This window comes from Diabrotica virgifera, chromosome 1 (assembly GCF_917563875.1).
Source record: "Diabrotica virgifera virgifera chromosome 1, PGI_DIABVI_V3a".
Classification (NCBI taxonomy): domain Eukaryota; kingdom Metazoa; phylum Arthropoda; class Insecta; order Coleoptera; family Chrysomelidae; genus Diabrotica; species Diabrotica virgifera.
In genome coordinates, this window is record NC_065443.1 from 882,774 (window position 1) to 908,877 (window position 26,104).

General features: G+C 33.3%; 1 protein-coding gene across 2 annotated transcripts in view; it reads left to right on the forward strand.

The window, feature by feature from the left end:
- The window catches only part of LOC126880612 (exosome complex component RRP4), a 35,431-nt gene extending 9,905 nt beyond the window's left edge, over positions 1-25,526 (forward strand). Inside the window, exons 3-5 of one of the 2 annotated variants that reach the window (XM_050644877.1) lie at positions 20,692-20,826; positions 22,966-23,145; positions 25,117-25,526. In XM_050644877.1, the coding sequence (XP_050500834.1) occupies positions 20,692-20,826; positions 22,966-23,145; positions 25,117-25,329 (528 nt within the window). In that variant the 3' untranslated portion in view covers positions 25,330-25,526. The remainder of the gene's footprint in view (positions 1-20,691; positions 20,827-22,965; positions 23,146-25,116) is intronic. The other variant, XM_050645352.1, reaches the window with a different exon arrangement.
- The last annotated feature ends 578 nt before the right edge of the window (positions 25,527-26,104 follow it).

Consider the following 26,104-nt stretch of genomic DNA (forward strand, 5'->3'; position numbering starts at 1 on the left):
GCTGGTGAGCAGAATTTAACTATTAAATACTTCAACAATACACCGAAAATCTGTAAAAAAAACTAAAACCGGGCAGCCCTTTACTTTATTACCAAAATGTTAGAGGACTAAGAACTAAACTGTCTGACCTCAGCTTGAATGTCAGCAACTGTTCCTATGATATCATTATCTTAACTGAAACCTGGCTCACACCTGAAATTACGGATGCTGAACTTAAGCTTCTCAACTACAATATCTACAGAACCGACCGCTCTAAGGACTCCAGTGTCTTCAGTAGAGGTGGTGGAGTATTAATTGCCATTAAGAACTCAATTCCTTCTTATCAAATTCAGTCTGATCCTTCGATAGAACAGTTGTTTGTTCTCTTTAATAACAAATCTATAATTGGTACAGTATATTTTCCACCTAAATCTATAGCTACTTTATACCAATCGTACTTTGAACAGCTTATCACTATAAGCGAGCAGTATGATAGAGCAAACCTTTTTCTATTGGGTGATTTTAATCTTCCAGCTGCAGTTTGCGATGTCGATGATTATTGTTCCGTTGCTTCTCCTCAGCCTACAGCTACACAATCCGAAGCTGATTCTATTGAAACTATATCCAATATCTGTGCTTTTTTCAATCTCTTCCAGACCAACGAAATAACCAACGATAGAGGAGTTACGCTTGATCTCATTTTATCTCCATTGGGTATTTATGTATTGAAGGCTATCGACATTTTAATTCCAGTGGACACACATCATCTTCCGCTTGAATGCAGTTTGCCACTCAAAATCACAAATGATCATTCATCTGGTGAAGAGTATTATTATGACTTTGTTCATGCTGACTATGCAGCAATTCGTTCTTCCCTTGAAGCAATTAATTGGGATGGTGCACTTCAGGGAAAAGAGCTCTCTGACATGGTTTCTGTATTTTACGACATTTTTTATTACATCATTGATCGTTTTGTTCCGCTAAAAAAAAAAAATCTGTGATAAGAAATATCCATGCTGGTACTAGTCTGAGCTGAAGAAGTTGCTTTACAAGAAGAAATCAGCGCACAAGATATATAAGAGCACAAGGTGTCCAGAAAGTTATGCAGCATTTAGTAACTTAAGAACTAGATGTAAATTTTTATCAAGACAGTGTTATGCTGATTGCATTCAACTTACCGAACATTCTATTGTTAATAACGTTAAATCCTTTTGGAAATTTGTAAGTAGTAAAAGGGAAAATAACGCTATACCTAATACAATGACTCTTGGAGATCGTACTGCCTTCAATGGAACTGATATTGCTAATCTTTTTGCTAACCAATTCTCTTCCATCTATACTAACCAATCCTTACATCCGCATGTAACCCAGATTTCACCTTTGGTTAATGTGTCTAATTATTACATTGAAATTTCAAAAATCTACGAAAAACTATCTGAACTCAATACCAACCAAGGTCCTGGTCCTGATGGAATTCCCCTTACTTTCCTTAAAACATTCAGCTTCATTCTATCGGGCCCACTTTTTTATATATTTAATATGTCTCTATTATCAAGGGAATTTCCAGACTACTGGAAAAACTCTTATGTCACTCCAATATATAAATCAGGTTGAAAATCAGATATAGGTAACTATCGTCCCATTTGTATTCTTAGTGCTATTCCTAAAGTTTTTGAGAGCATTATTTCCGATTATTTTAGTTATGAATTCTCGCCAATTATAGGGGCCCAACAATTTGGATTTACATCCAAAAAATCAGCAGAATTGGGTCTCATAACATATGTTGATTTTTTGACAGATGCTCTTGAGAGGGGTTTACAACTTGACTCTGTGTATACTGACTTTTCCAAAGCTTTTGACAAAGTTAATCATGAGCTCTTGATTCATAAACTTTATTTATACGGAGTTATGGCCGTATATTGAAGTGGCTCAAGAGCTATCTTACGCAAAGATCGCAAATTGTCAGGGTTAATCATCACTATTCTCATACCATCCTGTTACCTCAGGTGTACCACAAGGATCACACTTGGGACCTCTGTTGTTTAATATATTTATTAATGATCTAATACCCTGTTTCTAGGTAAGTGAAACTTTGTTATTCGCTGATGATTTAAAATGTTTTAAAATAATCACATGTTAGGCTGATTCACTTAGTCTACAAGGTGATATTGATCGCCTATCTAACTGGTGTATACAAAATGGTATGTATTTGAATGCATCCAAATGCCATATTCTTCGTTTCCATCGAACTCATCATCCAATCATCTTTGAATATAGTATAAATAATCTGACCTTACATTCTGCCTCTGAAACTAGGGATCTAGGTGTGATCCTTGACTCCGCCCTTAGCTATAAATCACACATTTCCATTACAATACAGAAGTCTATGAAGATGCTTGGCTTTATAAAAAGAACCACCAGAGACTTTACAAACATCTCAGCTATTAAATCACTTTATTTCTCCCTGGTTAGATCTCATTTCGATTACTGTTCCACAATTTGGTCCCCCTATTACTTTACTCATAAACTGAAACTTGAGGCTGTCCAACACAATTTTCTGAGATGTACTGCTACTAAGATGCATGTATACTACGACTATTCTGTATTAGAGCGCATACTGAACTTACCTCCTCTTGAGGTACGCAGAAAACAAAGAGACTTGATAATTTTATTTAAAATTATCGGGCTGTGTAACTGCCCCGAGCTTCTCTCCAAAATATCTCTATTTGTCCCCAGTCGTTCGACTAGGCAGGTGCAAATCTTTTATGTCTCTTTTCATAGATTCAATTATTCTTACAACACATTTATTCATAGAGCTCTTCAATTAGCTAACTCATTAAATAACCTCGAAATTTTTAATATATCAGTTTCCCGCTTTAAAAACCATGTTTCTTCCCTAACTTTTTAACTTTTTAATATTTTCGGCCAGAGCTTTTGTATTGTGATTAGTGTTACATGACATGTATGTATTAGATAACTCAAAACCGTTATACCTTGGAACATTTCTGAATTGATTTAGGTGATATCTTTTGTTTGTAATTGTACTGACCTATACGTTATCTTATTCTTTTTTTTCCTTTTTTATAACTGTACTACTAATAGAATTATTTTCTCTCAAACCACTTTGCTATGTTATATTATGATAATTTATGTTATATAATTTAAAACACTGTAACATTTATATCTGAATAGGGCTTGCCCGTGAATAAATAAAATAAAATAAAATAATTAGAATTAGGCCAGGAGTTGAGGTGACTAATTGTTTTTATTGTGACCGGGAGGTTAAACCAAAGCAAATTTCCATTGAGTGTATCACTTGTTGCTCATGGGTCCATAAGGGATGCACGGGTTTGACTATGTGAATATGAAAAAATCTGTGCTGACTTCCGCAAAACTAAATCGCATAACTGGGAATGTAAAGTATGCAAAGAGACGGTGGTGAAGAGATTATCTTTGAATTCTGCGTCAAATAGCCGGAAAAATTCGGTATCAAGAGAAAGTGCTGACAATGAAAAACAGGTACCCAATGCTGATTTTTCAAGTCTACTGTGCAATACTGTGGATGCTGTAGAGAGTGAAACTGCAATCAAGGATGAAATAAATAATTTATTAAAGAAAAGTACCACTACTAATAAAGATGTACTAGTAGTTGTTGTTCACATAATTAACCTATTGTTAAATCAGAGGACTGAAGTGCAGGCAACAATAGAAACAATTAAAGCGTCTGTAAAATCTAATGAGGCGAAAGTTGAAACTTTAGAAAAGAAACTTGAAAGGTTACAAGAAAAAATGGAAACCATGTGTGGAAATGGAAGTGAAGAGATAAGAAATCAAAGTGTATCTATTATCAAAGATGAGCAAGATATGTTCCTGGAATTAGAAGATAGAAGTAGTCGATCTAAAATATACTAATCTATAAAGTTGATGAGAGCCAAGCTAAGGTTACTAATGAGAGAATAGATCATGACAAGGCAAATACTCGAGAAGTACTAACGAAACTGGAGGTTGGAGCAACTGAGTTTAAGGTTTTGAGGGTAGGACGTGGTAATAGCAGTAGTGACAGGCCAAGACCACTTAAGGTAATTTTTCAAAATAATACCATAGTGATTGCATGTCTTAAAAACAAACATAAGTTGAAGCCATCGAGCATACTGATTAAATCAGATCTTACTCAAATGCAACGAAATCATCTCAAGAAATTATATGAAGAACTTGATAGGCGTAGAAGAAATGGTGAATCAAACACTTGGCAATACGATACAAGAATGGTAACCCGTTTATTTCAAAGGTAAAAGAACAAAACCACCAGAGTCCAAAAAACTCCCAAATGCGAACATAGTATGAATAGTCTATCACTTTACTACCACAATGTGCGTGGTCTGCGTACGAAGCTAAAGAACATATATTTGACATCCTGTTCAGCTACATATAACGTTATTTTCCTAACAGAGAGTTGGCTTGGTCCTGAAATTAAAAGTAATGAAGTTTTCTGTGATTTATATACCGTATACCGTCGGGACCGTGATCATATTTCCAGCGAGAAATCAAGAGGAGGTGGAGTGTTAATTGCAGTTAGAAGTGATATCAGTTCTTGTCTAGTGGAAATTGCCAGTTCAAATGTAGAACAGGTTTTTGCTGGAATTACTATTAATTGCATTAAATCTGTTTTTGGCTGTGTCTACATTCCGCCCAGATCTAGATTGGATGTTTATTCCAATCACATTGATACTGTAAAACTAATTATGAATAAGTATAAAGGTTCTAAACTAGTATTATTTGGGGATTATAATCTACCAAATCTGATATGGGACGGTGAGACGACTGCTAAAAATATAAGTAATGATACTGAAATTTTGTTTTGTGACGAGTTAAATTTTTTAGGATTAGGTCAATATAATTATTTTAAAAACCAGTATGACTCAATTCTTGATCTGTGTTTCTCTGATACTTATTTCAATCTAAAAAAGCGGAAGCTTTAATGACGTGTGACACGTATTATCCCTCACTTGAAGCATTAATATTATTTGATAATCAATATATTAGTTTGGAAACTAATATTTATTATAACTTTCACAAGGTGGATTACGGTGCCTTGAATAATTATTTGCTTCAGATCAATTGGATTGAGTTGTACTGTTTAGAGGATGTAAATGACATTTTAGATGCTTTTTATTCCATTATTGGGAACGCAATTGAACTTTTGTACCAAAGATATCTGTAAAAAGATCGAATTTTCCTGTTTGGTTCTCATCTGAACTTAAGAGTAAAGTCATTGCCAGAAAGATTGCGCATAAAAAATATAAAACTATAAATAAGTATCACCACTATATTGAATTTAAAAATTTGAGAGATGAATGCTCATCACTCACTGAGCAGTCTTACAATGCTTACGTTTCAAAGATGGAAGTGAGAATAAATGAGGGCGCTGGTGAATTTTGGAAGTTCATCAAAAATAAAACTAACGGACATTGTGCTCTCCCTGGCTCTAGTGTTTCTAAGTGAGGAAAGTGAGAATGACAAACAAAAAATAACAGAGTTGTTTGCGAAACATTTTGGTACTGTATACAGCACTTTTGATGGTAAATCTCGGGATAACCTGGAGAGTAATGAAATTTTCTCACAACAGCTGAAGGTGGAAATTAGTAACCTCGAAGTCACTTTTGACAATTTACTGAATGTGTTGTTGTCATTAAATGTCAATAAAGGGGCTGGCCCTGATTTGATACCGAATTTGTTCCTAAGAGAAAGTGCAGTGTCCTTGTGTGAACCATTAGTATATGTTCTTAATAAATCTCTCCAGACGGGAATTTTCCCGAACAGATGGAAACATTCCTTTGTGTGTCGTATTTTCAAGGCAGGAGATCATAGTGATATCAAAAATTATCGGCCAGTTTGTATTCAGTCAGCCTTATCTAAAGTATTTGAAAAAATGGTTTTGCCAAGTTTGGATAATTGTTTTAGGAACATTATTACGGACAACCAACATGGATTTGTAGGCGGACGTTCTACTCTCACTAACCTCTTTTTGTATATCGATAGTATAGGTACAGCAATGGATGAGGGTTACGAGGTGCACTCTATATACACCGATTTCAGTAAGGCCTTTGACCTTACTAGATCATAATGTCTTAATTACAAAGCTGAGAAATTTTGGTATCACTGGTTCTTTATTAGCTTGGTTTACTTCGTATTTGCAAGGAAGAACATTGCAAGTAAGATCAGCAGGATGTGTTTCTAATGGATTTGAAGCCGAGTCAGGGGTTCCGCAGGGTTCCCATTTGGGTCCTAAGCTTTTTCTGTTGTTGGTAAATGATATTGGTAGGAACTTTAAATCTGAATATCTGATATTTGCAGTTGCAGACGACTTAAAGATATTTAAATACATTAGGTCAGAATCTGATTGTGAGGGTTTGCAGAGAGACTTGGATTCTTTAGTACATTGGTGCCAGGAAAATAATCTTAGATTGAATGCTTCGAAATGCTCATATATTATTTTTTCACGTAATAAGACCACCAGTGATTTTAAATACAAGATAGGAGACGCGGATTTATCTAGGGTTCAGGTTATTAAGGATTTAGGTGTGTTACTGGATAGTAAGCTAAGTTTCGTGGACCATTATGATGCCATTATTGCGCGTGCTAATCGGACATTAGGGTTAGTCATCAGAATGTCATATGGTTTTAATAATTTGTTTGTAATTGTTAGATTGTTTTTGAGTTATGTTCGTTCTTTACTAGAGTATTGTTCAGTGATTTGGAGTCCAAGTTATGAGAATCACAAATATCGAATTGAATCGATTCAAAATAAATTCGTTAGATATCTGCGGTATAGATTAGGTACTAGATGAATGCAATTGAATTCCAGTCAGGTCATGCAGATGTTTCATTTGCACCGTCTAGAGGATCGCAGGCGATACTTTGACCTTAATTTCGTATTTAAAGTGTTAAATGGTATTATTGTTGCACCTAGCATTCTGGGTCGAATAGATTTTTATGTTCCAGCTAGGAATTTGAGAAGATATCCCTTGCTATCCGCTAGATCGTGCAATACACGTCATGCAGAAAATATGCCTTTAAATAGAATTGTTTGTAGTGTAAATGAGTTTCCAAATATAGACTTTATGGGAGTCACACTAAATGCTTTTAAAAGGACTATTTCACGTGAATTATTTTAATTTGATTTTAATTTTTTTTTATTTCGTTAGTTTAATTGTAAGTAATGTAAGTTAACTTGTGTTCAATGTTTAATTTTGACTTTTAATTTTAATTGTAAAATGGAGTTTTCCGTCAATAAATATTAAAAAAATGAGATTTCCAAAATTTCACGCTTCAAAAACTCGTAATAACTTAGAAATACATATTTTAAAGTCTTCTGCAGTATAAAATAGTTCAAACGACCCGTAATGTCACATAGTTTTACATTAGTTATTATTATGATTATATTTCGCTGTGTCTAGGTACACGCTAACGTGTACGCAAATAAAAAAGTTAGGTACACGCAAATTAAACTTCATCAAGCCAGTGACGTCATTATTTACCTAACATGCGCAGTGACTGTATATTTTGTGCTATTTTGATATGTTTAGTGTTTGTTTGATAGAAAATTTTTTGCTCAATTAGAAATCCAATGAAATCAATTAATTTGTGGTCATCTGATTAAATACAACCAATAAAACCAACATTATACTGAAAACAGATCCCATGGGCTGTTTTCACTCAATCATGTAGAGCTATGGATACCTACATTTCGTTTCATTTCGATTTTGACATTTCAAATATTCAATATTTCAAAATGTCACGATTTGGTTGTAATACTGATGAGAATATTAATTTTTCTATTATATATTTAATGATTAAATATATTTAATGATTAAATTTTTCTAATTGTTCCTTTGTTAATTGCACATTTAAATAAATTGTTTCTGCTCTGTATTTTTTTTTCATAACCAGCAAAAAATTTTCTATCCGAATAACCCTCGAACATTGATAAATGCTCAAAAATTTTTTAACAACTTTCTCAAGCTTTTTGCTTACAGGCAACAGACCTCCGCCTACGGCGTCGGTCTGTTTCCAAACAACAAGCTTTCGAAATCTGTTATAAAATTTTTTCGAACAATTATCAATGTCCTTGGATTATTACTACTGAAAAATATTTGTTAAGGGAAGGGAAGCAGAACTATTCAGATGTTTCAAACTTAATTGTAATAAATCAATGTATATATAAAACCATATATTTAGGTTAGCAAAATAAATATATGTATTTAGTTGATATGACACATACAAAATATTGTTAAAATAATTTTTATACATAAGTTAATTATTATAATCGACTATTCTAAATGGGCCACAATTTAACTAAAAAAAAAATGATTTTATTAACGTTTCGACGTCCAAATCGAATGTCATTGTCAAAATACAAAAATTACTCAGATTAAATAAATTATTCGGTGCGGTCCTGAACTTAGTAGATTAAGCACACCGAAATTTAGTCTCGAAGTTTTCCACTGTTTTACTATAGTAAATCTTTAAATTAATTATAAGAAACATAATCAGTAGTTTGGTTATTAGTGGTGATTTGATTGCCGTAAGTACTTTTATCAATATTTTTACGGTTTCATCAAAATCTTACAGAATAACAAATTTCAATACAGCCATACAGTTTTGTAAATTCAAAGGTGATTAACAAAAACTTGTTTTTGCCTTTAATATCTTCGATAAGTTAAAGACTTTGTAATTAACAGAGTCGTACTGACCCATTAAAATATAATGAAACGAAACAAGAAAATTAAAAATTAAAAGTATTTAACAATTTTACCGATGGCTGGTACTTCTGACTACAGGGGTCCTCCAATGTTACCCGATCAACAAACACCATCTTATTCTACAATTACCAAACAAAAAGCAGCTACATTCCCTTTGAAAGACCAAGCCGTTATTATCCCAGCAGTAGACACACTAAAATTAGAAGACTACGTTACAGCAGTAGGATCACTAGTACAGCCCAAAAATGTACTTTTTTCGTCAAGAATTTCTAACGCCAGAATCTGCATCTACCTCTCCAGCAAAGAAGTTGTTGATACTTTTTTAACAGACCACGGAGGTATAAAAATAGGAGATAATGTTATTAGAGCGAGAAGACTAGTCACTCCTGCTAAAAGGTTACTGTTATCTAGTGTCTGTCCGTCTATTCCTCATCACATCGTTGAAAAATATCTTGCTGAAAATGGCTTTCATCTTATTTCACCGATGACTTTCTTAAGAGCGGGAATTCAAGACCCTCAATATAGTCACGTATTAAGCTTCCGTAGACAGGTGTACTATACACCTGACGACAATCTTGTTATTCCTGAATCAATTCTCATTGACTTCGATAATACATCGTACCGAATCTATCTTGCTGATGGACTCACCTGCTATCTCTGTCATCAATCTGGTCATATCGCCTCAACATGTACCAATATGGCCATCCAACCAAACCCGTCCATACCTACATCCCAAACTGACCAAGACTCTATTACTTCCTTTAATGCAACAGCTGAAAACAACAATGACTCTGTTCAGAATCAAACAGAAAACACTCGTGAAGTAATGGATTCCCAAGAACTCCCTACAGAAACTACTATACCGAAACGTTCTCATTCTGAAATATCGTCTCCACTTAGTGAAAACACAGAAATAGATTTTCCAAAACCTAAAGCAAGATCAACAAAAAAGCCAAGAGTCACTAAATCTGATACAAAAAGTGGAGAAACAGTTTCTACTGAATCACTTATCCAACCTGCAAAGGAATTTATTGATGAAGCTTCAACCCAGTTTGAATTAAACTATACAGAGTTAGTAAGCTTTCTGGATGATGCACATGGTTCCCCCAATCCATTAAGTATCGCACAAGAATACACGAAAAACATAACAGGACTATTAGTAATGCTAACAGAAATCTACCCCAAACTCGAAGACAGACGCATTAAATCTAGAATTACACGAATAAGGAAGAAAATACGTCGTCAACTAAATCTAGACCAAACTGAAAATGATAACTCCGAAGATACAGATGTTTCCCAAGAAAACCTCAATTAAAAACAAAAATCAATAAAATAAATATTAACAATAAATGGATATTATTCAGTGGAATATACAAGGATTATTTACACACATCGAAACACTTCAACTCCTAATAAAAGAAACAAACCCACAAATTGTATGCCTACAAGAAACAAATTTTAAAAACAACAAAAAATATAACTTAAAACATTTCGATTCCTACCACAAAATCAGAAACTACGCCAACAAAGCAAGCGGTGGAGTATCAATATATGTTAATTCTAATTTAGAATCAGAGGAGTTTCGCTTACATTCTGCTTTAGAAGCCGTAGCAATAAAAGTTCAATGTCCAACACAGCTCTTTGTGTGCAATGTTTATATCCCATCGGATGTGGATTTTGTCTCGAGAGATCTGGAGCATTTAATAGAGCAAATTCCAAAACCTAGACTTATTCTAGGTGACTTCAACTCTCACAGCATTTCCTGGGGATGCCATTCCACAGATAAAAAAGGAGAACAAATAGAAAAATTTCTTAATGAAACAGATTTTGTACTATTAAATACAGGAGAAAAAACTCGATTTAACTCTGTTACAGGCAACCATTCTGCTATTGATCTGACTATATGTGAAAGTTCCCTAGCTCCTAGTCTAAACTGGGAAGTATTAAATCATACCTACGATAGCGACCACTGGCCTATAATAATAAGAAACAATAATACCACAAAAACAAACATAAATTTTTCAGAAACATGGAAAACTAAAGATGCAAAGTGGATAGCTTACCAACAACTTATTGAAGACTATCTGCCTAATTTTGGAACAATAGGAGATAACATAAATTCCGTTACAGACAAATTTACCTCAATGTTAACAGAAGTAGCCACAATTATTATAGGCAAAACAGCAAAATCAAAACGTAAACATTCAGTACCTTGGTGGAACAAACAATGTGAAAAGGCACTTAAACAAAGTAAGCATGCATTTAATGTATTAAAAAAACATCATACACCGGAAAACTTATCTAATTTTAAAAAACACAGAGCCTACGCAAGGTACATAATTAAGAAAAGTAAACGTGAATCATGGCAAAATTATGTTTCCACGATAACCGACGATACTCCGGCATCAGAGATCTGGAATAAAATCCGTAGAATTAAAGGAATTTCATACAGCAACAAAATTAACTCTCTTGACATTGAGGGAAACCTAATTACAAATAACAGTCAAATAGCCAATGCTTTAGCGAACTCATTCCAGACATATTCAAGTGATTCCGTGCATGACCCATTATTTGTCAAAAACAAAAAGAAAATAGAAAAGGAGGTCAAGATTACAGATTCCGTCAGCCCGCTAAATGTTGCAATAAGTATGCAAGAGCTAAATGAAGCACTACAAGGACTTAAAAACTGTAGCCCTGGATCAGATGAAATTCCAAATTGTTTTTTAATTAATCTTCCTTTAGCTGCAAAGCATCTACTCTTAGATATATACAACTTTTTATTTTCCACCAAACAATTTCCTAAATCGTGGAGTACCGCTACAATAATTCCTCTTTTGAAACCTAATAAAAACAAGTCAAATCCAGAATCTTATAGACCAATATCTTTAACATCTTCCTTAAGCAAATTACTAGAAAAAATTATAAATAGACGGTTGCAATTTTTCTTAGAATCAAAAGATCTAATAGTTCATCAGCAAAGCGGCTTTAGGAAAAACAGAAGCACAACTGACAATTTAGTGTCACTAGAGTCTGCAGTTAATGAGGCATTTGCAACTAATCGACAAGTTATAGCTGTCTTCTTTGATATAATTAAAGCTTATGATACTTTATGGAAATATGACATTATTGTTAAATTGCAGCATTGGGGCATAGATGGAAATTTTCTAGCATTCGTCAAAAATTTTCTAGATGACAGAAATTTCAGAGTTAAATCAAACCAGGAATTTTCAGAATACCATACTCAAGAAAATGGCATACCCCAAGGATCTACACTAAGTGCAACACTCTTTTTGGTTGCAATTAACGATATCGTGAGCAGTGTCCGAAACCCTGTTAAAGCAATCCTATATGCAGATGACCTTGTAATTTATACTTCTCATAAGAATCTTAGTATGGCATCAAATATTATTCAACTTTCTATTAATTCCCTACAAGAATGGTCTAAAACAACAGGACTAAAATTTTCTACGGTTAAAACCAAAGTAATGTGCTTTTCTCGAAAACATCAAAATGTTGCAAATATTCCAAAATTAACACTGTATGATCAAGTTTTAGAAAATGTTGAGGAACTTAGATTCCTAGGTATGATTTTTGATTCAAAACTTACTTGGAACAAACACATCGAAGTACTTAAAAAATCATGTTTACAGCACATAAATATTCTTAAAGTACTAGCAAATCATAACTGGGGCGCAGACACGACACAGTTACTCAATATTTATAAATCCTTAATCCGCAGTAAATTAGATTATGGATCAATTATATATAATTCAGCTAAGGACTCAACATTAAAAAAATTAGATATTGTACAAAATACCGCACTAAGACTAGCTCTAGGAGCCTACAGGACCAGTCCAGTTGAAAGTCTTTATGTAGAAGCAAATGAGTCGCCACTCTCGATTAGAAGATTACGTCTAAGTCTACAATACGCAAGCAAGCTATCAACTAATCCAAACAACCCAGCCTACCCCTATGCCTTTTCCACACATTACCATTCTAATTACATTCAAAATCCTAATCTTCGACCAACATTTAGCAAAAGAATTAGCAACTTCACATTTCCGAGTATTATGCATACCAGCTTTGATTATACTCCCCCTTGGACTATACAAATTCCATATTGTAATACAGATCTGTCCACTTATACTAAGGACAACACCCCTTCATCTCTTTTTCTCCAATACTTCTACAATATTAAAAATAAATATCCATCCTGTCAACTAGTGTACACCGATGCATCAAAAACCCCCGAATTTGAAACAGTGGGATCTGCCATTGTCACAGATGATTCTGTGCGCAAATTTCCACTACCTAAGGACTACTCAATATATTCCGCCGAACTTTTTGCAATATCCAAGGCAGTGCAACAAACTCTTAATCGACCTGAAGACATGGCAGTAATATTCACCGATTCCTTAAGTGCAGTTCAGGGCATTCAGAAAATATATCCGAATCATCCGTTCCTAGAACAAATTAAAAAAGACCTTGTGGCTCTACAAAATAACCATAAACAAGTACATATTGTGTGGATACCATCTCATGTGGGGATACCAGGAAATGAAATTGCAGATAAAATGGCCAAAGAAGCTTGTAAAATGAAGAGATCCGAATATAGAACTAACCAAATTCCTCACTCTGATATGAAAAAATGCATCAATGAGTACACAAAGAACTTATGGTTACAAAGATGGCAACTCTTACCAAACAATAAATTGCGGCAAGTAAACCCAGATCTAACTGCGAAAACACCAAATTTAGTAAAACGAAGGGACCAGGTTGTACTACATCGTATCAGAATAGGGCATACCAGACTGACGCACGAACACCTACTAAGGAAGGAACCTCCTAGAATGTGCTACGCCTGTGACACCAATATAACTGTAAGTCACATTGTTATAGACTGTCCATTATATCATCTGGAAAGACAAACTTCTGGACTACCAAGTGACATAAAGTGTGCGTTAGACAGTGCGGAGTGTAACAAAATCATCAGGTTTTTAAAGGAAACTAAATTGTATAACCAAATATGAGTGCTACGTTATGAACAATTTAAAACCAACTTTGTAAAATCTCTATAGTTCATAGTTTATATCAATTTAATATGTATCGTAATTGTACCACCGCTAATAACCTTTTATGGTTGATGCGGGTTATTTCTAATAAAAAAAAAAAAAAAAAATAAATTATTAGAAAAAAAAAAGAATGTGTGTGTACTTTGTACGCACGTAAGAAGTTATACTTCTAAATATGATTTCATTGAAATAAATATACTTTCGGACAGTTTATTAATTTGTATTTTATTTAGAGATTAATTAATTTTAATACTTACTACTTTCCAAAAATTTTTATTAAAACAATACCAAAAATTAAAAAAGATTAAAAAACACCAGGATTCGAACCAGGGACCTCTTGATCTCCAGTCCAACGCTCTACCAGTGAGCTATACCCTTTTGTTTATCCGGGCTACAAGATTTCTCAGACATAGTGACAAACAGACGAAGTGAATTATAAAATACTTTAAATATTACTTATTATCTTATTCCCGAGGTAGACAAGTCCAAATACACAAAAATTATAATAATAATTATTTATGATATAAATGTTAAAAGTACAATTTTAAGGCATGTATGTGAAAGTTTCGTGTGAAAGATTCGCTTCGCTCATTCTGCAATTCACATGAATGCCTTAAAAATGTACTTTTTAAGACGTATATCATACAAAAAATACAAATTTCACAGCCATTCGCCAAAGTTTAGAATCCATTGACTATGACAATCTCCTACATCATAAACAACTCAATGAAATGATTTCTATATTGTATGACTACTAAAAAAAAGTATGCTCCAAAAAATTTCCTTGCTGGTTTACACCTAATCTTAAAGAATTAATGCATAACAAAGAAATTGCTCATAAAATGTTTAAAGCTACCAGATCACCAGAAAGCTATGTAGAATTTAGTCGACTTAGAGCTCAATGTAAACTATTAACAAGGGATTGCTATACTAATTATATTCATGAAACTGAAAACTCCATTAAACTTAACGTTAAGTCATTTTGGAAATTCGTTAATAGCAAAAAAGAAAACAACGTAATACCTGACACAATGAAACTAAACGATTCTATTGCCCAGTGGCGTGCGGTGACTTTTTCTAAAGGGGAAGCGATTCAATAAGGATATAAAAATATTTTCTTAAGGGTCGAGGGTCGAGCCACTTCCCACCTGATAACACTCTGATGCGCTATAGGGGCTCTCTATCAGCAAAGTGCTTATATGAGACGTCCTGGGTACAAGGAGTCACACACTAAATTCTACCGCGATCAATGCGTGAGGCACTCTATTGCCGCTATTTCTAGTGACTATAGTGACCTATCATTGATATGTATTGCTTGCTCGGGCCTTAAGTCCTAGCTCCGGGCTTCGTTTATTAAAGAAAAAATCTATTTAATTTTTTTTAATTCCTAGGCATTTTCCACAACACACAACTTTCAACAATATGACACTTATTTATACTTAAGCTCTATTCTCCTATCAACTTCTGATAATTGTTGAATGCGGTTTTTTTCAATGGACTTGTAAAGTCTGTCTTCGCTTGTTGAATTTCTTGTAAAACTTTTAATGCATTTTAATACTGAAAAACTTCGTTCAACTGATGCACTTGTGACTGGGATAGTTTGTAGTAATTCACACAACTTCGACACTTCACACAGGGACTTTTTTAAACCAGTAGTTATAAGAAATACCCAGATTTCTGAGTATATCTTTATCACTAATGTGAGTTGTTTCATAAACAACACTTAACTTATAATGCAAAGCTGGCATATCAAAATATTTTCATTATTTAATCGTAGTGAAATAAATTCCTCTGTGGGAAATTTTGATGAATTATAATTAGAAATATTAAATAAGAATATATATAATTCTACAAATTTTAATTCGTTAAAATTTTGAAAGCGAAAATTCATTTTTTGTAGAATATTATCAAAAGGTCTCTCTGTTGTCGATATCATCAATCTTCATTCTTTTTCTTTCATGTTCAAACCCCATATTTTCAGTTTTATCCCAAATATTTTTAAACTGCTCTCGTTTTTTAATAATTGTCGTATTAATAAAGTCATCAATTTGTCTTATACAAAATGCAATGTCAATTGACTTCATCTGTAAAATGTCAAATAAAAGATGCGTAAAAGGAAAAATATCTGCAAAAAATTTAAATCGAAATATTCTTTAAGCGAATGTATGTACCTAAGCACCCCTTAGCAGTCGGAGCATCTCACTTTCGGAAGGCGATAGGACGATCGCTTCCGCAGGGTACCAAAATTCGCGCGACTAGTGGGTGCCGTCATTGAACCCTGACCAATTTTTAAACGGGACAACTGCATGACAAGCGGCGATTTTAAGATGCGCTTCTGTCAGGAGTGGACCGAATAGTTGAATTGTGTGCATAGTGCATATTGAGTTCGTTCCTATGCGATTAATTTTTAATATTTTTCAATGCCTATTGCCTAGGTAATATTATGTAGATTACTGGAATTGGGAAAAAATTTTGATAATTAAATATTAGTTAATAAAATATATTTTGTTATATCGAAGTATATAATAGGGAAGCGGTGCTTCCCCCGCTTCCATGGACCGCACGCCTCTGCTATTGCCTCTCATGGAAATGATATATCCAATTTATTTACTAATAATTTTTCATCTGTGTATACGCTGTGAGCTCGTACGTAGAAGGGATATTTACAAATTCGCGAGCGCCAGTAGTGGCAAGTCTGTAAACGATTACTGGAAATTTGACATAAATGTCAAAGTGATTAATTTAAAATTAAAATTAAAAACATTAATTATAAAAAGTATTAGTTTGTCAAAGCTGTGTTATATATTTTTACCTTAAATATACAATACGTTTTAAATACTGAATTTAAGTTTTTTTAATGTTCCGTAATATCTAATTATAAATTAATATATTAATCTTACCGCCATCTACACGATAATTGTGAAAGTATCCGAAGTACGAAATTCATATTTTATCAATAGAACGTCAAAATGATTAGCAAAATCTTAAAAAAATCGATTATAATTTAATTACTTTTTTGCGTTGTAAATATTAAGCGATAACAATTAAATAATAAATTTAAAAATTACCAGTGAAAGTTGATTAGTAATCCGCCAGGAGCGACACCAGCGAAGCTCACAGCGTATACTAACCAAAGACTAAATTATTACCATAACCAAATCGACTTCAACGTTAGTGTATATTCCTACCACATTCTAATATCAAAAATATATGATAGATTGTCACAACTGAATATTAATAAGGGACCGGGACCCGACGGGATTCCTCCTATTCTTCTAAAAGAATACAGCTTTATATTGTCTAGACCCCTTTAACATATTTTCAATGCCTCTCTTGATTCTGGTGAATTCCCCGACTTCTGGAAACAATCTTATGTAACTCTTATTTATAAATCAGGTGTTAAATCTGATATTAAGAACTACCGACCCACATCTATTCTAAGCACTATCCCTAAAGTATTTGAAAGCATTATAACTGAATTTCTTACATACGACTGCTCTAGTGTTATTACTAACTCACAGTGTGGGTTTTCTTCCGGTAAATCTGCTGAGCTAAGTCTACTTAATTATACCAACTACCTATCTGAAGCCCTGGAGGAGGGTTTGCAGGTTGATTCAGTGTACACTGACTTCTCTAAAGCCTTTGATAAGATAAACTTCTATTACATAAATTACGTTCTTATGGTATTGATGGTCTGATATTTAGGTGGTTATGTAGTTATTTAGAAAACAGAACTCAAATGGTTAGAGTAAATCACTGTTATTCCAACAATTTTCCTGTAACTTCAGGTGTTCATCAAGGTTCACACCTGGGACCGCTACTATTTAATCTATTCATTAATGATATTACCACTTGTTTTTCCCATACAAAAGCTCTCCTTTTTGCTGATGACCTTAAGTGCTTTACAATAATAAGATCTCATGATGATGCTCTTGAACTACAATCAGATATTAATAAATTATCCCAGTGGTGTCTCTTAATGGCATGGAATTAAATGTTGGTAAGTGCTATATTATGCGTTTCTGTAGGAATCACCATTTGCTAACACATGACTATACTATTAACGATCAAGCATTGCAATCATGCATACAAATCAAAGATCTAAACATAATATTAGACTCTTCACTCACCTTTAAACACCACATTAGTACCGTTGCACAAAAGTCTATGAAAATGCTTGGTTTCATTAAAAGAACATCTTGCGATTTCACAGATATAAATTCAATGAAAATTTTATATTGCTCACTTGTTAGATCTCATCTTGATTTTTGTTCCTCTGTGTGGTTTCCATATTATCTAGTTCATAAAAATAAACTTGATAGAGTTCAGCATACCTTTCTCAGATACGTAGCTTTTAAAAAACATATATATCGTAGCTACACGGATATTGAATTATTATTGAATATTACTTCATTAGAAACCCGTAGAAAAAGAAAAGATCTGACAATCTTATTCAACATTATTAATGGTAATAGTAGCTGTGCTGATCTTCTGTCAAAAATTAGTCTTTCTGTTCCTACTAGGTCAACAAAACAAACTCAAACTTTTCACATAAGCTTTCATAGATATAACTATACTTACAACAATTTTTTACCACGAACACTTAAACTGGCGAATTCTCTAAATGACTTAAACATATTCTGCAATTCCTTGGATAGTTTAAAAAAACATTTGTTGAACATACAGATATAATATAACTAGATATAATATAACTAGATATAATATAACTAGATATAATATAACTAGATAATATAACTATATTGATGATATAATTTTTATCAGCAATTTTAAGCTTGAACTTTGTTTGTTTTTTTTTATATCATAATGTTCTGTTTTTTCCTTTAACTTAATATTTGTTCTTTGTGTTGACACTGTTTATGTTTTTGCTTTTGTCTTTGTAATATATTTTTTTGTAATAATCTTTTCTGAATTGGGCTTGCCCGTAAATAAATAAATAAATAAATATTTTTTCTACAAACGTCTTATATATCAACAATTATAATTTATTCATTCTCAATTACAGGACAATACCTACAAAAACTTTTACTTGAACTTGACTGACATTCCATTTTTATATTTTTCTTGACATTACATCAAAACTGCCTATACTGTCAATACGTAAATCATAACAACTATAGAATAACTATTAGGTACATTTATTTTTGTATATTCTAACAAATTTTAATAGATTTTTTCTACAAACGTGTTAAAAATGTAATAATATAGTTTAAATTAAATTTTAAAAAACCTTTTAAACCACCTTTTTCAAATTGCGCAAGTTGTATGTTATATATAAAAATCAATTGCTGTTCGTGTGTCTCGCTAAAACTCGAGAATGGCTGGACCGATTTGGCTAATTTTGATGTTGAATTATTTGTGGAAGTTCAGGGAAGGTTTATACGGTTTTATATTGTCATATTAGTAGCCACCAAAATTTTTACAGCTATATTTATAAAATGCTCTTTTTACAGTGTTTGTTGCCATACTCCTCCGAAACGACTTAATCGATTTTTATGAAATTTGGCAGGTATATTCGACTGGACTGGTAGAAGATTTTCATCTACATTTCATACCCGTACGTCATAAGGGGGTTGCGTATGACGTCATGACGTAAGTAGGTGTACTCCTTGCTGAATTCCGAACAGAACCCTACTAAATTTTTTTCTCTAGCGCAATCGGTGTCCAAATACAATATCTTAAGCCGTAGAAATATTCTGAGGACAGAAGAAGAACGAGCAACAAATTTCATCGAAGAAAAGTGCAACTGTTTACCTTTTGGACTTAAATTGGGCAAAGTATGAATTTTTTAATTTTTCGAAACTTTCAAAAAATATCTCCATCGAACTTTTTTGACGAACGGCAAGCAGGAGGAAAGCTCTGAGCACACGAAAAGTACAAGCAGCAAATTATAAAATTTTATTTAATTTTAATTAATTTTGTTTCATTTTATTTAATTTTATTTAATTTAAGTAGTTTATTTATTTTCGTTTATTTAATTTTATTTCATTTTATTAAAATTTAATTATTGTTAGTAGATTCTATATACATTTTTAATTTTATTATTTTTTTTAAATTAAGTTATTATTTTTATTCAAGTTTATTTAGTTTTATTTATTATTATTTACTTTTATTCAATTTTATGAAATTTTGTTTCTTTTCGTTTAATGATATTTAATTTTAATTTTATTTTATTTTGATTATTCAACACCTATATAGTTGGACAACCCCGAACCCAATTATAAATACAGGGTTGTTTTGAATGTAAATAAAATAAAGCTCTCATATTCATTTTAGGATAAACAAATTTAAGATTGTAACTGTTGCACTGCAGACTTTGTTTTGTTACTTCTAACTAAACTTTATTACTTCAAACATCATGTGTAATTCATTAAAAATAATAATAAAAACTCATTCACATCGAGCATTTTTTATTTATTAACTAGCTGACCCGGTGAACTTCGTTGCACCTTAGATAATGTGTCATAATTAGATAATGTGTCATAATTTTAATTCTAGATCAATCGGTCGAACGCAATTGCTAGAGATCAATAACTCAAAATCAACTTCAAGATCTACTTCAATAAAGTAATAAGTAAATATGATATAGGTTCTTGGCTTGTGGCAGGTGTCATCCATTGACGACTCTCTGGAATTTACCTAGCAGCTAGGTCTTCCGGCCAAAGTCTTTCTAGGCATCTATCAATCAGTGAAGGGTTGAATAATTCGTCTATGAGATGGTTTGGATGGTCTGCGCTGTGATTCATGTATCTTCTGGAGTGGTCAGCAATCACATCATTGATGAAAGGACAATTATGCTTGAAAATTAAAATGACATATATGTACATACTAAAAGTTAAGTAATTTGATAATTTTTGTAGAGGAGAAGATCAGTGGAGGATGAACACATGATGAGGCAGTTTTTACAAGAAGGTGATCTTATAAGCGCAGAAGTACAAAATGTATTTTCAGATGGAGCTTTGTCTTTACATACAAGAAGTTTGAGATATGGAAAGGTTAATATTATTTCTTAGCTTTTTTAAATACACTGCGCGTCATAGAAAACGGCACCCCAAAAAATGAGTCATGTTTGATGTCTCGTATCTCCTAAACCTGTCGTCCGATTTAAGTAATTTTTTTAACATGTAGCCTTATTCTTTAGCAATATCGCTGTAATAATACTGTTGCTAAATAGGTAAATTTTCATTGTATACCGGGTGTACGAATCAAATTGTGTTTTCTTCTCAAAGTTTGCAACACCCTGTGGAATATTCTAACATTTATAAAATACCGAAATTAAAACCCAACTATAGCCTCAGGTTTTCTTAACATTCTGTCTTTTGATTCATTCGCCTTTGTTGGATAATACAGAAGTTAGGTACTTTAACAATTAGCCATGTTCTTCATTAGTACAGGGTGTTTCTAAATAAGTGCCACAAACTTTAAGGGGTAATTCTGCATTAAAAAATAATGACAGTTTGCTTTATAATAGTATGTCCGCAAATGCTTCGTTTCCGAGATATGGGATGTTGAATTTTTTCTTACAAACTGACGATTTATTTATTACTTTAAAACAGGTTGAGATATGCAAATAAAATTTGGCGGTTTTTAAGACATAATTATTGCGCATTTTTTGACATGCAAATAATAATTTTATATTCATCATTGGCGCGCATACGGGTAAAAAGAGCAATCATATTACCCGTATGCACGCCAATGGTGAATAAATTCTTAATTGTATGTCAAAAAATGCGCAATAATTACTTCTTAAAACCCACCATATTTCATTCGCATATCTCAACCGGTTTTAAAGCAATAAATAAATCGTCAGTTTGTAAGAAAAAATTCAACATCACGTATCTCGGAAACGAAGCATTTAGACCAGTAAGGATCTGTAAAAAAACGTCTATTTTTGGATGTGAGAGGTGGCATTCGGATTTTTGCAGATAAAGTTAGGTGACACCTTCAGTAATAATAATTGACTTATGCTCCTTCTCAAATATGCCCGGAACATTAATAAAACAATTAAAATATTTAAAAATTTCGAAAAACGTCAATTTTTTTCGGCTTTCTTTGCTTATAACTTTAAAACGATTCGTTTTGGAACAAAGTCGTACAGAAATAAAATAAAGATAATTGAATTTTGTATGATATACGACTGGTCAAAAATGTCTTAACGTATTACCTTTTCTGCAATATAGCAACAAATACAAAATAAGAGAGCAAAATACGCCTGTTGTTATTTTGGTGTTTAAAAAAATTAAAACAAACTGTTTAAAGTATATTTATTTTTAAGGAATCATGTAATACAAGTATAACTTCTTACGTGCGTACAAAGTACACACACATTCTTAGTTTTATATACAAAGACTTTGTGAATATGCCTACTACAATAATACTATTAATCGCTTGACAGAGACTTAATTAAAGGGAACGGAGCAAAATGCAAAATTTTGACGCATGTTAAAATTTTCTATGTGTTTTAAATGTATTATTTTTTTCGAATCCTGAGAAAACTGATAAATATTTTTGAAAAATGTACTTAAACGCAGAATGAAAGCTACAGAAGTTCGCGGAACTTTCGAAAATCAAAAATATTGATGGTGCGCTAATGTTGCCTCTTAAAGTCGTCGGTTTAAGAATTAATGAATTTATTTGAAGCATGGTCCCTGACAGAATCGCTTTTAAAAAACCTAGAAGCATTTGAAATGTGGGTTTACCGCCGTATTCTGAAGATCAGTTGGGTAGAAAGAGTCACAAACGAAAGGGTTTTGCAACGTTTGAATAAAAGTTGCAAAGTAGTGAACACGGTTAAAAGGCGCAAATTTGAATACTTTGGTCATATAATGCGTCACCCAGAAAAATATAACATACTTCACCTTGTCATGCAAGGTAAAATAATGGGAAAAAGAAGTGTGGGCCGCCGTACAACTTCTTGGCTTAAAACCCTACGCCAATGGTTTGGGAAAACTAGCACTGAACTATTTCATGCGGCTGTAAATAAGACAATGATTGTTAATATGCTAAGAAACATGAGAGCCAACGATCGACAAGCGGTCTCGTCACCTTAAGAAGAAGAAGAATTTATTTCTTTCATTTGCACCATACCGTATAATAACTTATCAACGTTATAAATAATGATTAATATTTTACAGCTTGGACAAGGTGTTTTGGTAAAGGTATTTCCATCTTTGATCAAGAGAAGCAAAACACATTTTCACACTCTACCCATAGGAGCAAGCATCATATTGGGAAACAATGGGTTCATCTGGATATCTCCAATTATTGTTAATTCTGAAGATAGCGTCGGAGGCTTCATACAAAATTTGGAAGAGGTAATATTATTATTATTCAGATTTAGCCATACGGCTCACATTCCCTCTAAGGGGAAAATTGACTCATTCCAGGTACCTACGGTATCAAAAGGATTGAGCTCTGGTGGGACTCTTTCCATGTTATCCAGCCCTAGGTGACTTCATATGCTGGAGTATCTCCCAAAAATGTTCGTACACATCTGGCCGTTGAGAGTAGTACAACTTTCTGCATGGAAGATGTTCATTTAGATCAAGCTTTTTTATGTTTTCGAGGGGATTCTTTAGAATGACTCCAGTAGTAGACATAATAAATAGGTATCGTCTGGGTATTTTGCATTCTCCATTGTCTTCGTATTTGAATTTCCAGATCTCTGTACTTGGTGATCTTTTCGGTAAATTTAGTACGTAGATTATTGTTGTTAGATATCGCCACATCAATTAGTGTTGTTTGTCTTGTTAATATATTAACTAGTACGAGATTTGGTCTATTATGTGCCAATATTTGGTCTGTGAGCACAGTGCGGTCCTAGTATAGCTTGTAGTTGCCATCCTCAAGCATACTCTCAGGGACGTATTGATAATACGGGAGATGGTCCGTTTGAAGAAGTCCCAACTTGATAGCTATCTCTTGATGAAGGATCTTTCCTACTGCGTCATGACGTTCCTTGTATTCAGTTGCAGCAAATGCCTGGCAGCCCCTGACCTGAGGGTCTTTGACCTGAGGGTCCCATTAGGATCTACTTTGAGCTCCATACGCTTAACACCATTATGTGTGGTTGACAAATCAAGCCATTTTTAAGTTGTAACCCCCCCCCCCCTTAGGATCATCCTGGTTACGCCGTTGATAGTCTTGGCTGACCTCATTGGGATGTCGCCCGTGCGGAGGTTTACCCATCCAGGTGCGCATTTTTTTCGTCCTTTGTAAGGTGGTTTATGCACATTTCCTGTTCCCTCAGTTTGATCGGTGTTGTGTTTTCTACTGCGCAAATAGCGCGATGTAGAGTAGATGTTTCAGCCTGCATCTGAAAATAAGTTATTAAATTAGCAATCTGTTTATCTAATTGCTCAACCATATCCGTTAGTCCTCGTACTTCTAAATACTGGGGTAGTGTCGTTCTTTCTACTGCGCTTCAGGGGTGGTGTTTTTGTGCCTTTGTGAGGTGTGTTCCTACTTTTCGCTGAAGGTTTTCTATATCCGTTTTTGTCCACTTACAATACCAAGTGAATACCTAAGCGCGGAACTAGTGTAGATGTCTAGTGCCTTAAGCAAATTTTTATTGTTAAGCTGTGAACAAAACAGCTGTTTTACCCTTTGTATAAAATCAGTAGTTATCTCAGTTCCTTTTTTGGTGAATGCCTGGTTAGTAATGACTGAGTTGATGATAAGTTGTTCTTTACAACCCATGGAACCCTTAGCGCATCGTTTCTGTTGAGGCTCTATGATATTGTTTAGAGCGCAGTGTTGTTATTATTATTACTTACATTAGCTTCACACGCTATTAAGGCTGCATATTTTGATTGAACAGAATTGAAATTCTTATAATTGGTACAGTCAACAGAAATATTGAATTTATGTTGATTGGCTGTGATTTGCTTCTATACAGTTTGACATATCTAAATACAGTTGCAAAAATACAGAAGAATTAGCACCAGCAACTCAGTTGTAGTCGGTTTGCTAAACTCAGATACTAAGGCTAGTGATTTTAGTAGGTAATTTTTTTGTTTTTGGCCAATTTTGGCAAACTTGGCAAAACTACTAACTATTTAGTAATTACTTGTTTTGCCAGTTTTACCAAATTGGCCCAATTACTTACTAAAATCACTAACCAGTTGTGTCTGAGTTTAGCGAACCGACTACTATACTATTGTGTAGTTAACCCAAGCCTTTTTAATTACCTATTTAATACCATAGCTCTAGAGAATGTTTTTATTTAATTTTTCGTAATTCTGTGAGAAATATATAAGTTTTTCAAATGTGTTTTTTTCATTTAGGTAATTCCAAGGCAAGAGAGAGAAATAATAGGACGTTTAAGAAACTGTGTCTTGGCGTTAACACAAAGCAAAATGATGTTGTATGATACCAGCATTTTATATGCTTACGAAGAATCCTTGAAATATTCTGTAGCCGAACTACTCATCCCAGAAGCGATGGTAGATGTCGCTTTTTTAACACAACATAGGCTGTCGATGCTGGAAATTGAATAGTGAAGTTTTAATGAGAATGAATACAGCCTACAAACTGAACATGTTTACTCTATTTTTTTTTATTTTCCGCCACGTACACTTTTTTTACAATTAATAATAATTGTTCTTTTTTTGTCGCGGTATGAATGCATATTGTAAGAATTGAATAAACTGTAAAATAAGTGGTTATTAGCCAATAATAATTTTTGGATTATCAATTGGTTAGTGAATTAATAATATTAATTTTATTTACATGGAGGCAAACCGATGGCAGGTGCTGTGAGGCAAGTTAATGCAGATCCTCAAGTATCTTGATATGGATCAAAAAGACATAAGATGCATTGGGAACTTGTACTGGTATCAAACGGCACAATTAAAAATAGACAATTCTATATCCAAACCCATACATATAAGAAGGGGTGTGTGCTTTCCCTGAAGAAAAATACTGCATAAATATTTCGAGAGAGTAACTAAATTAATCTCAGAAAAGTATTTCCAGGAGCTGGCTCAAAATATATAAAATTAGTTTAGACGCGCGCACTTTTGCATTAAACGATTCGTTGATCCCGATTAAAGTTTGTACCGGGTGTCCCAATAAGAATGGCTCTCGGCCATATCTCAGGAACCGTTTATACTACAGCTTTGGGGAAAAAAATTTTATAACAAAAGTTGCCTCGGGAAAAGCCTGGAAATTATTTTCATAATTGTAAGTCCACCGCTAGAGGGCGTAATTGAATATAAAAAATTAAAAAATCTAAATTTTACAAAATTTTCCTAATGAAGGGGCACTGGAAAT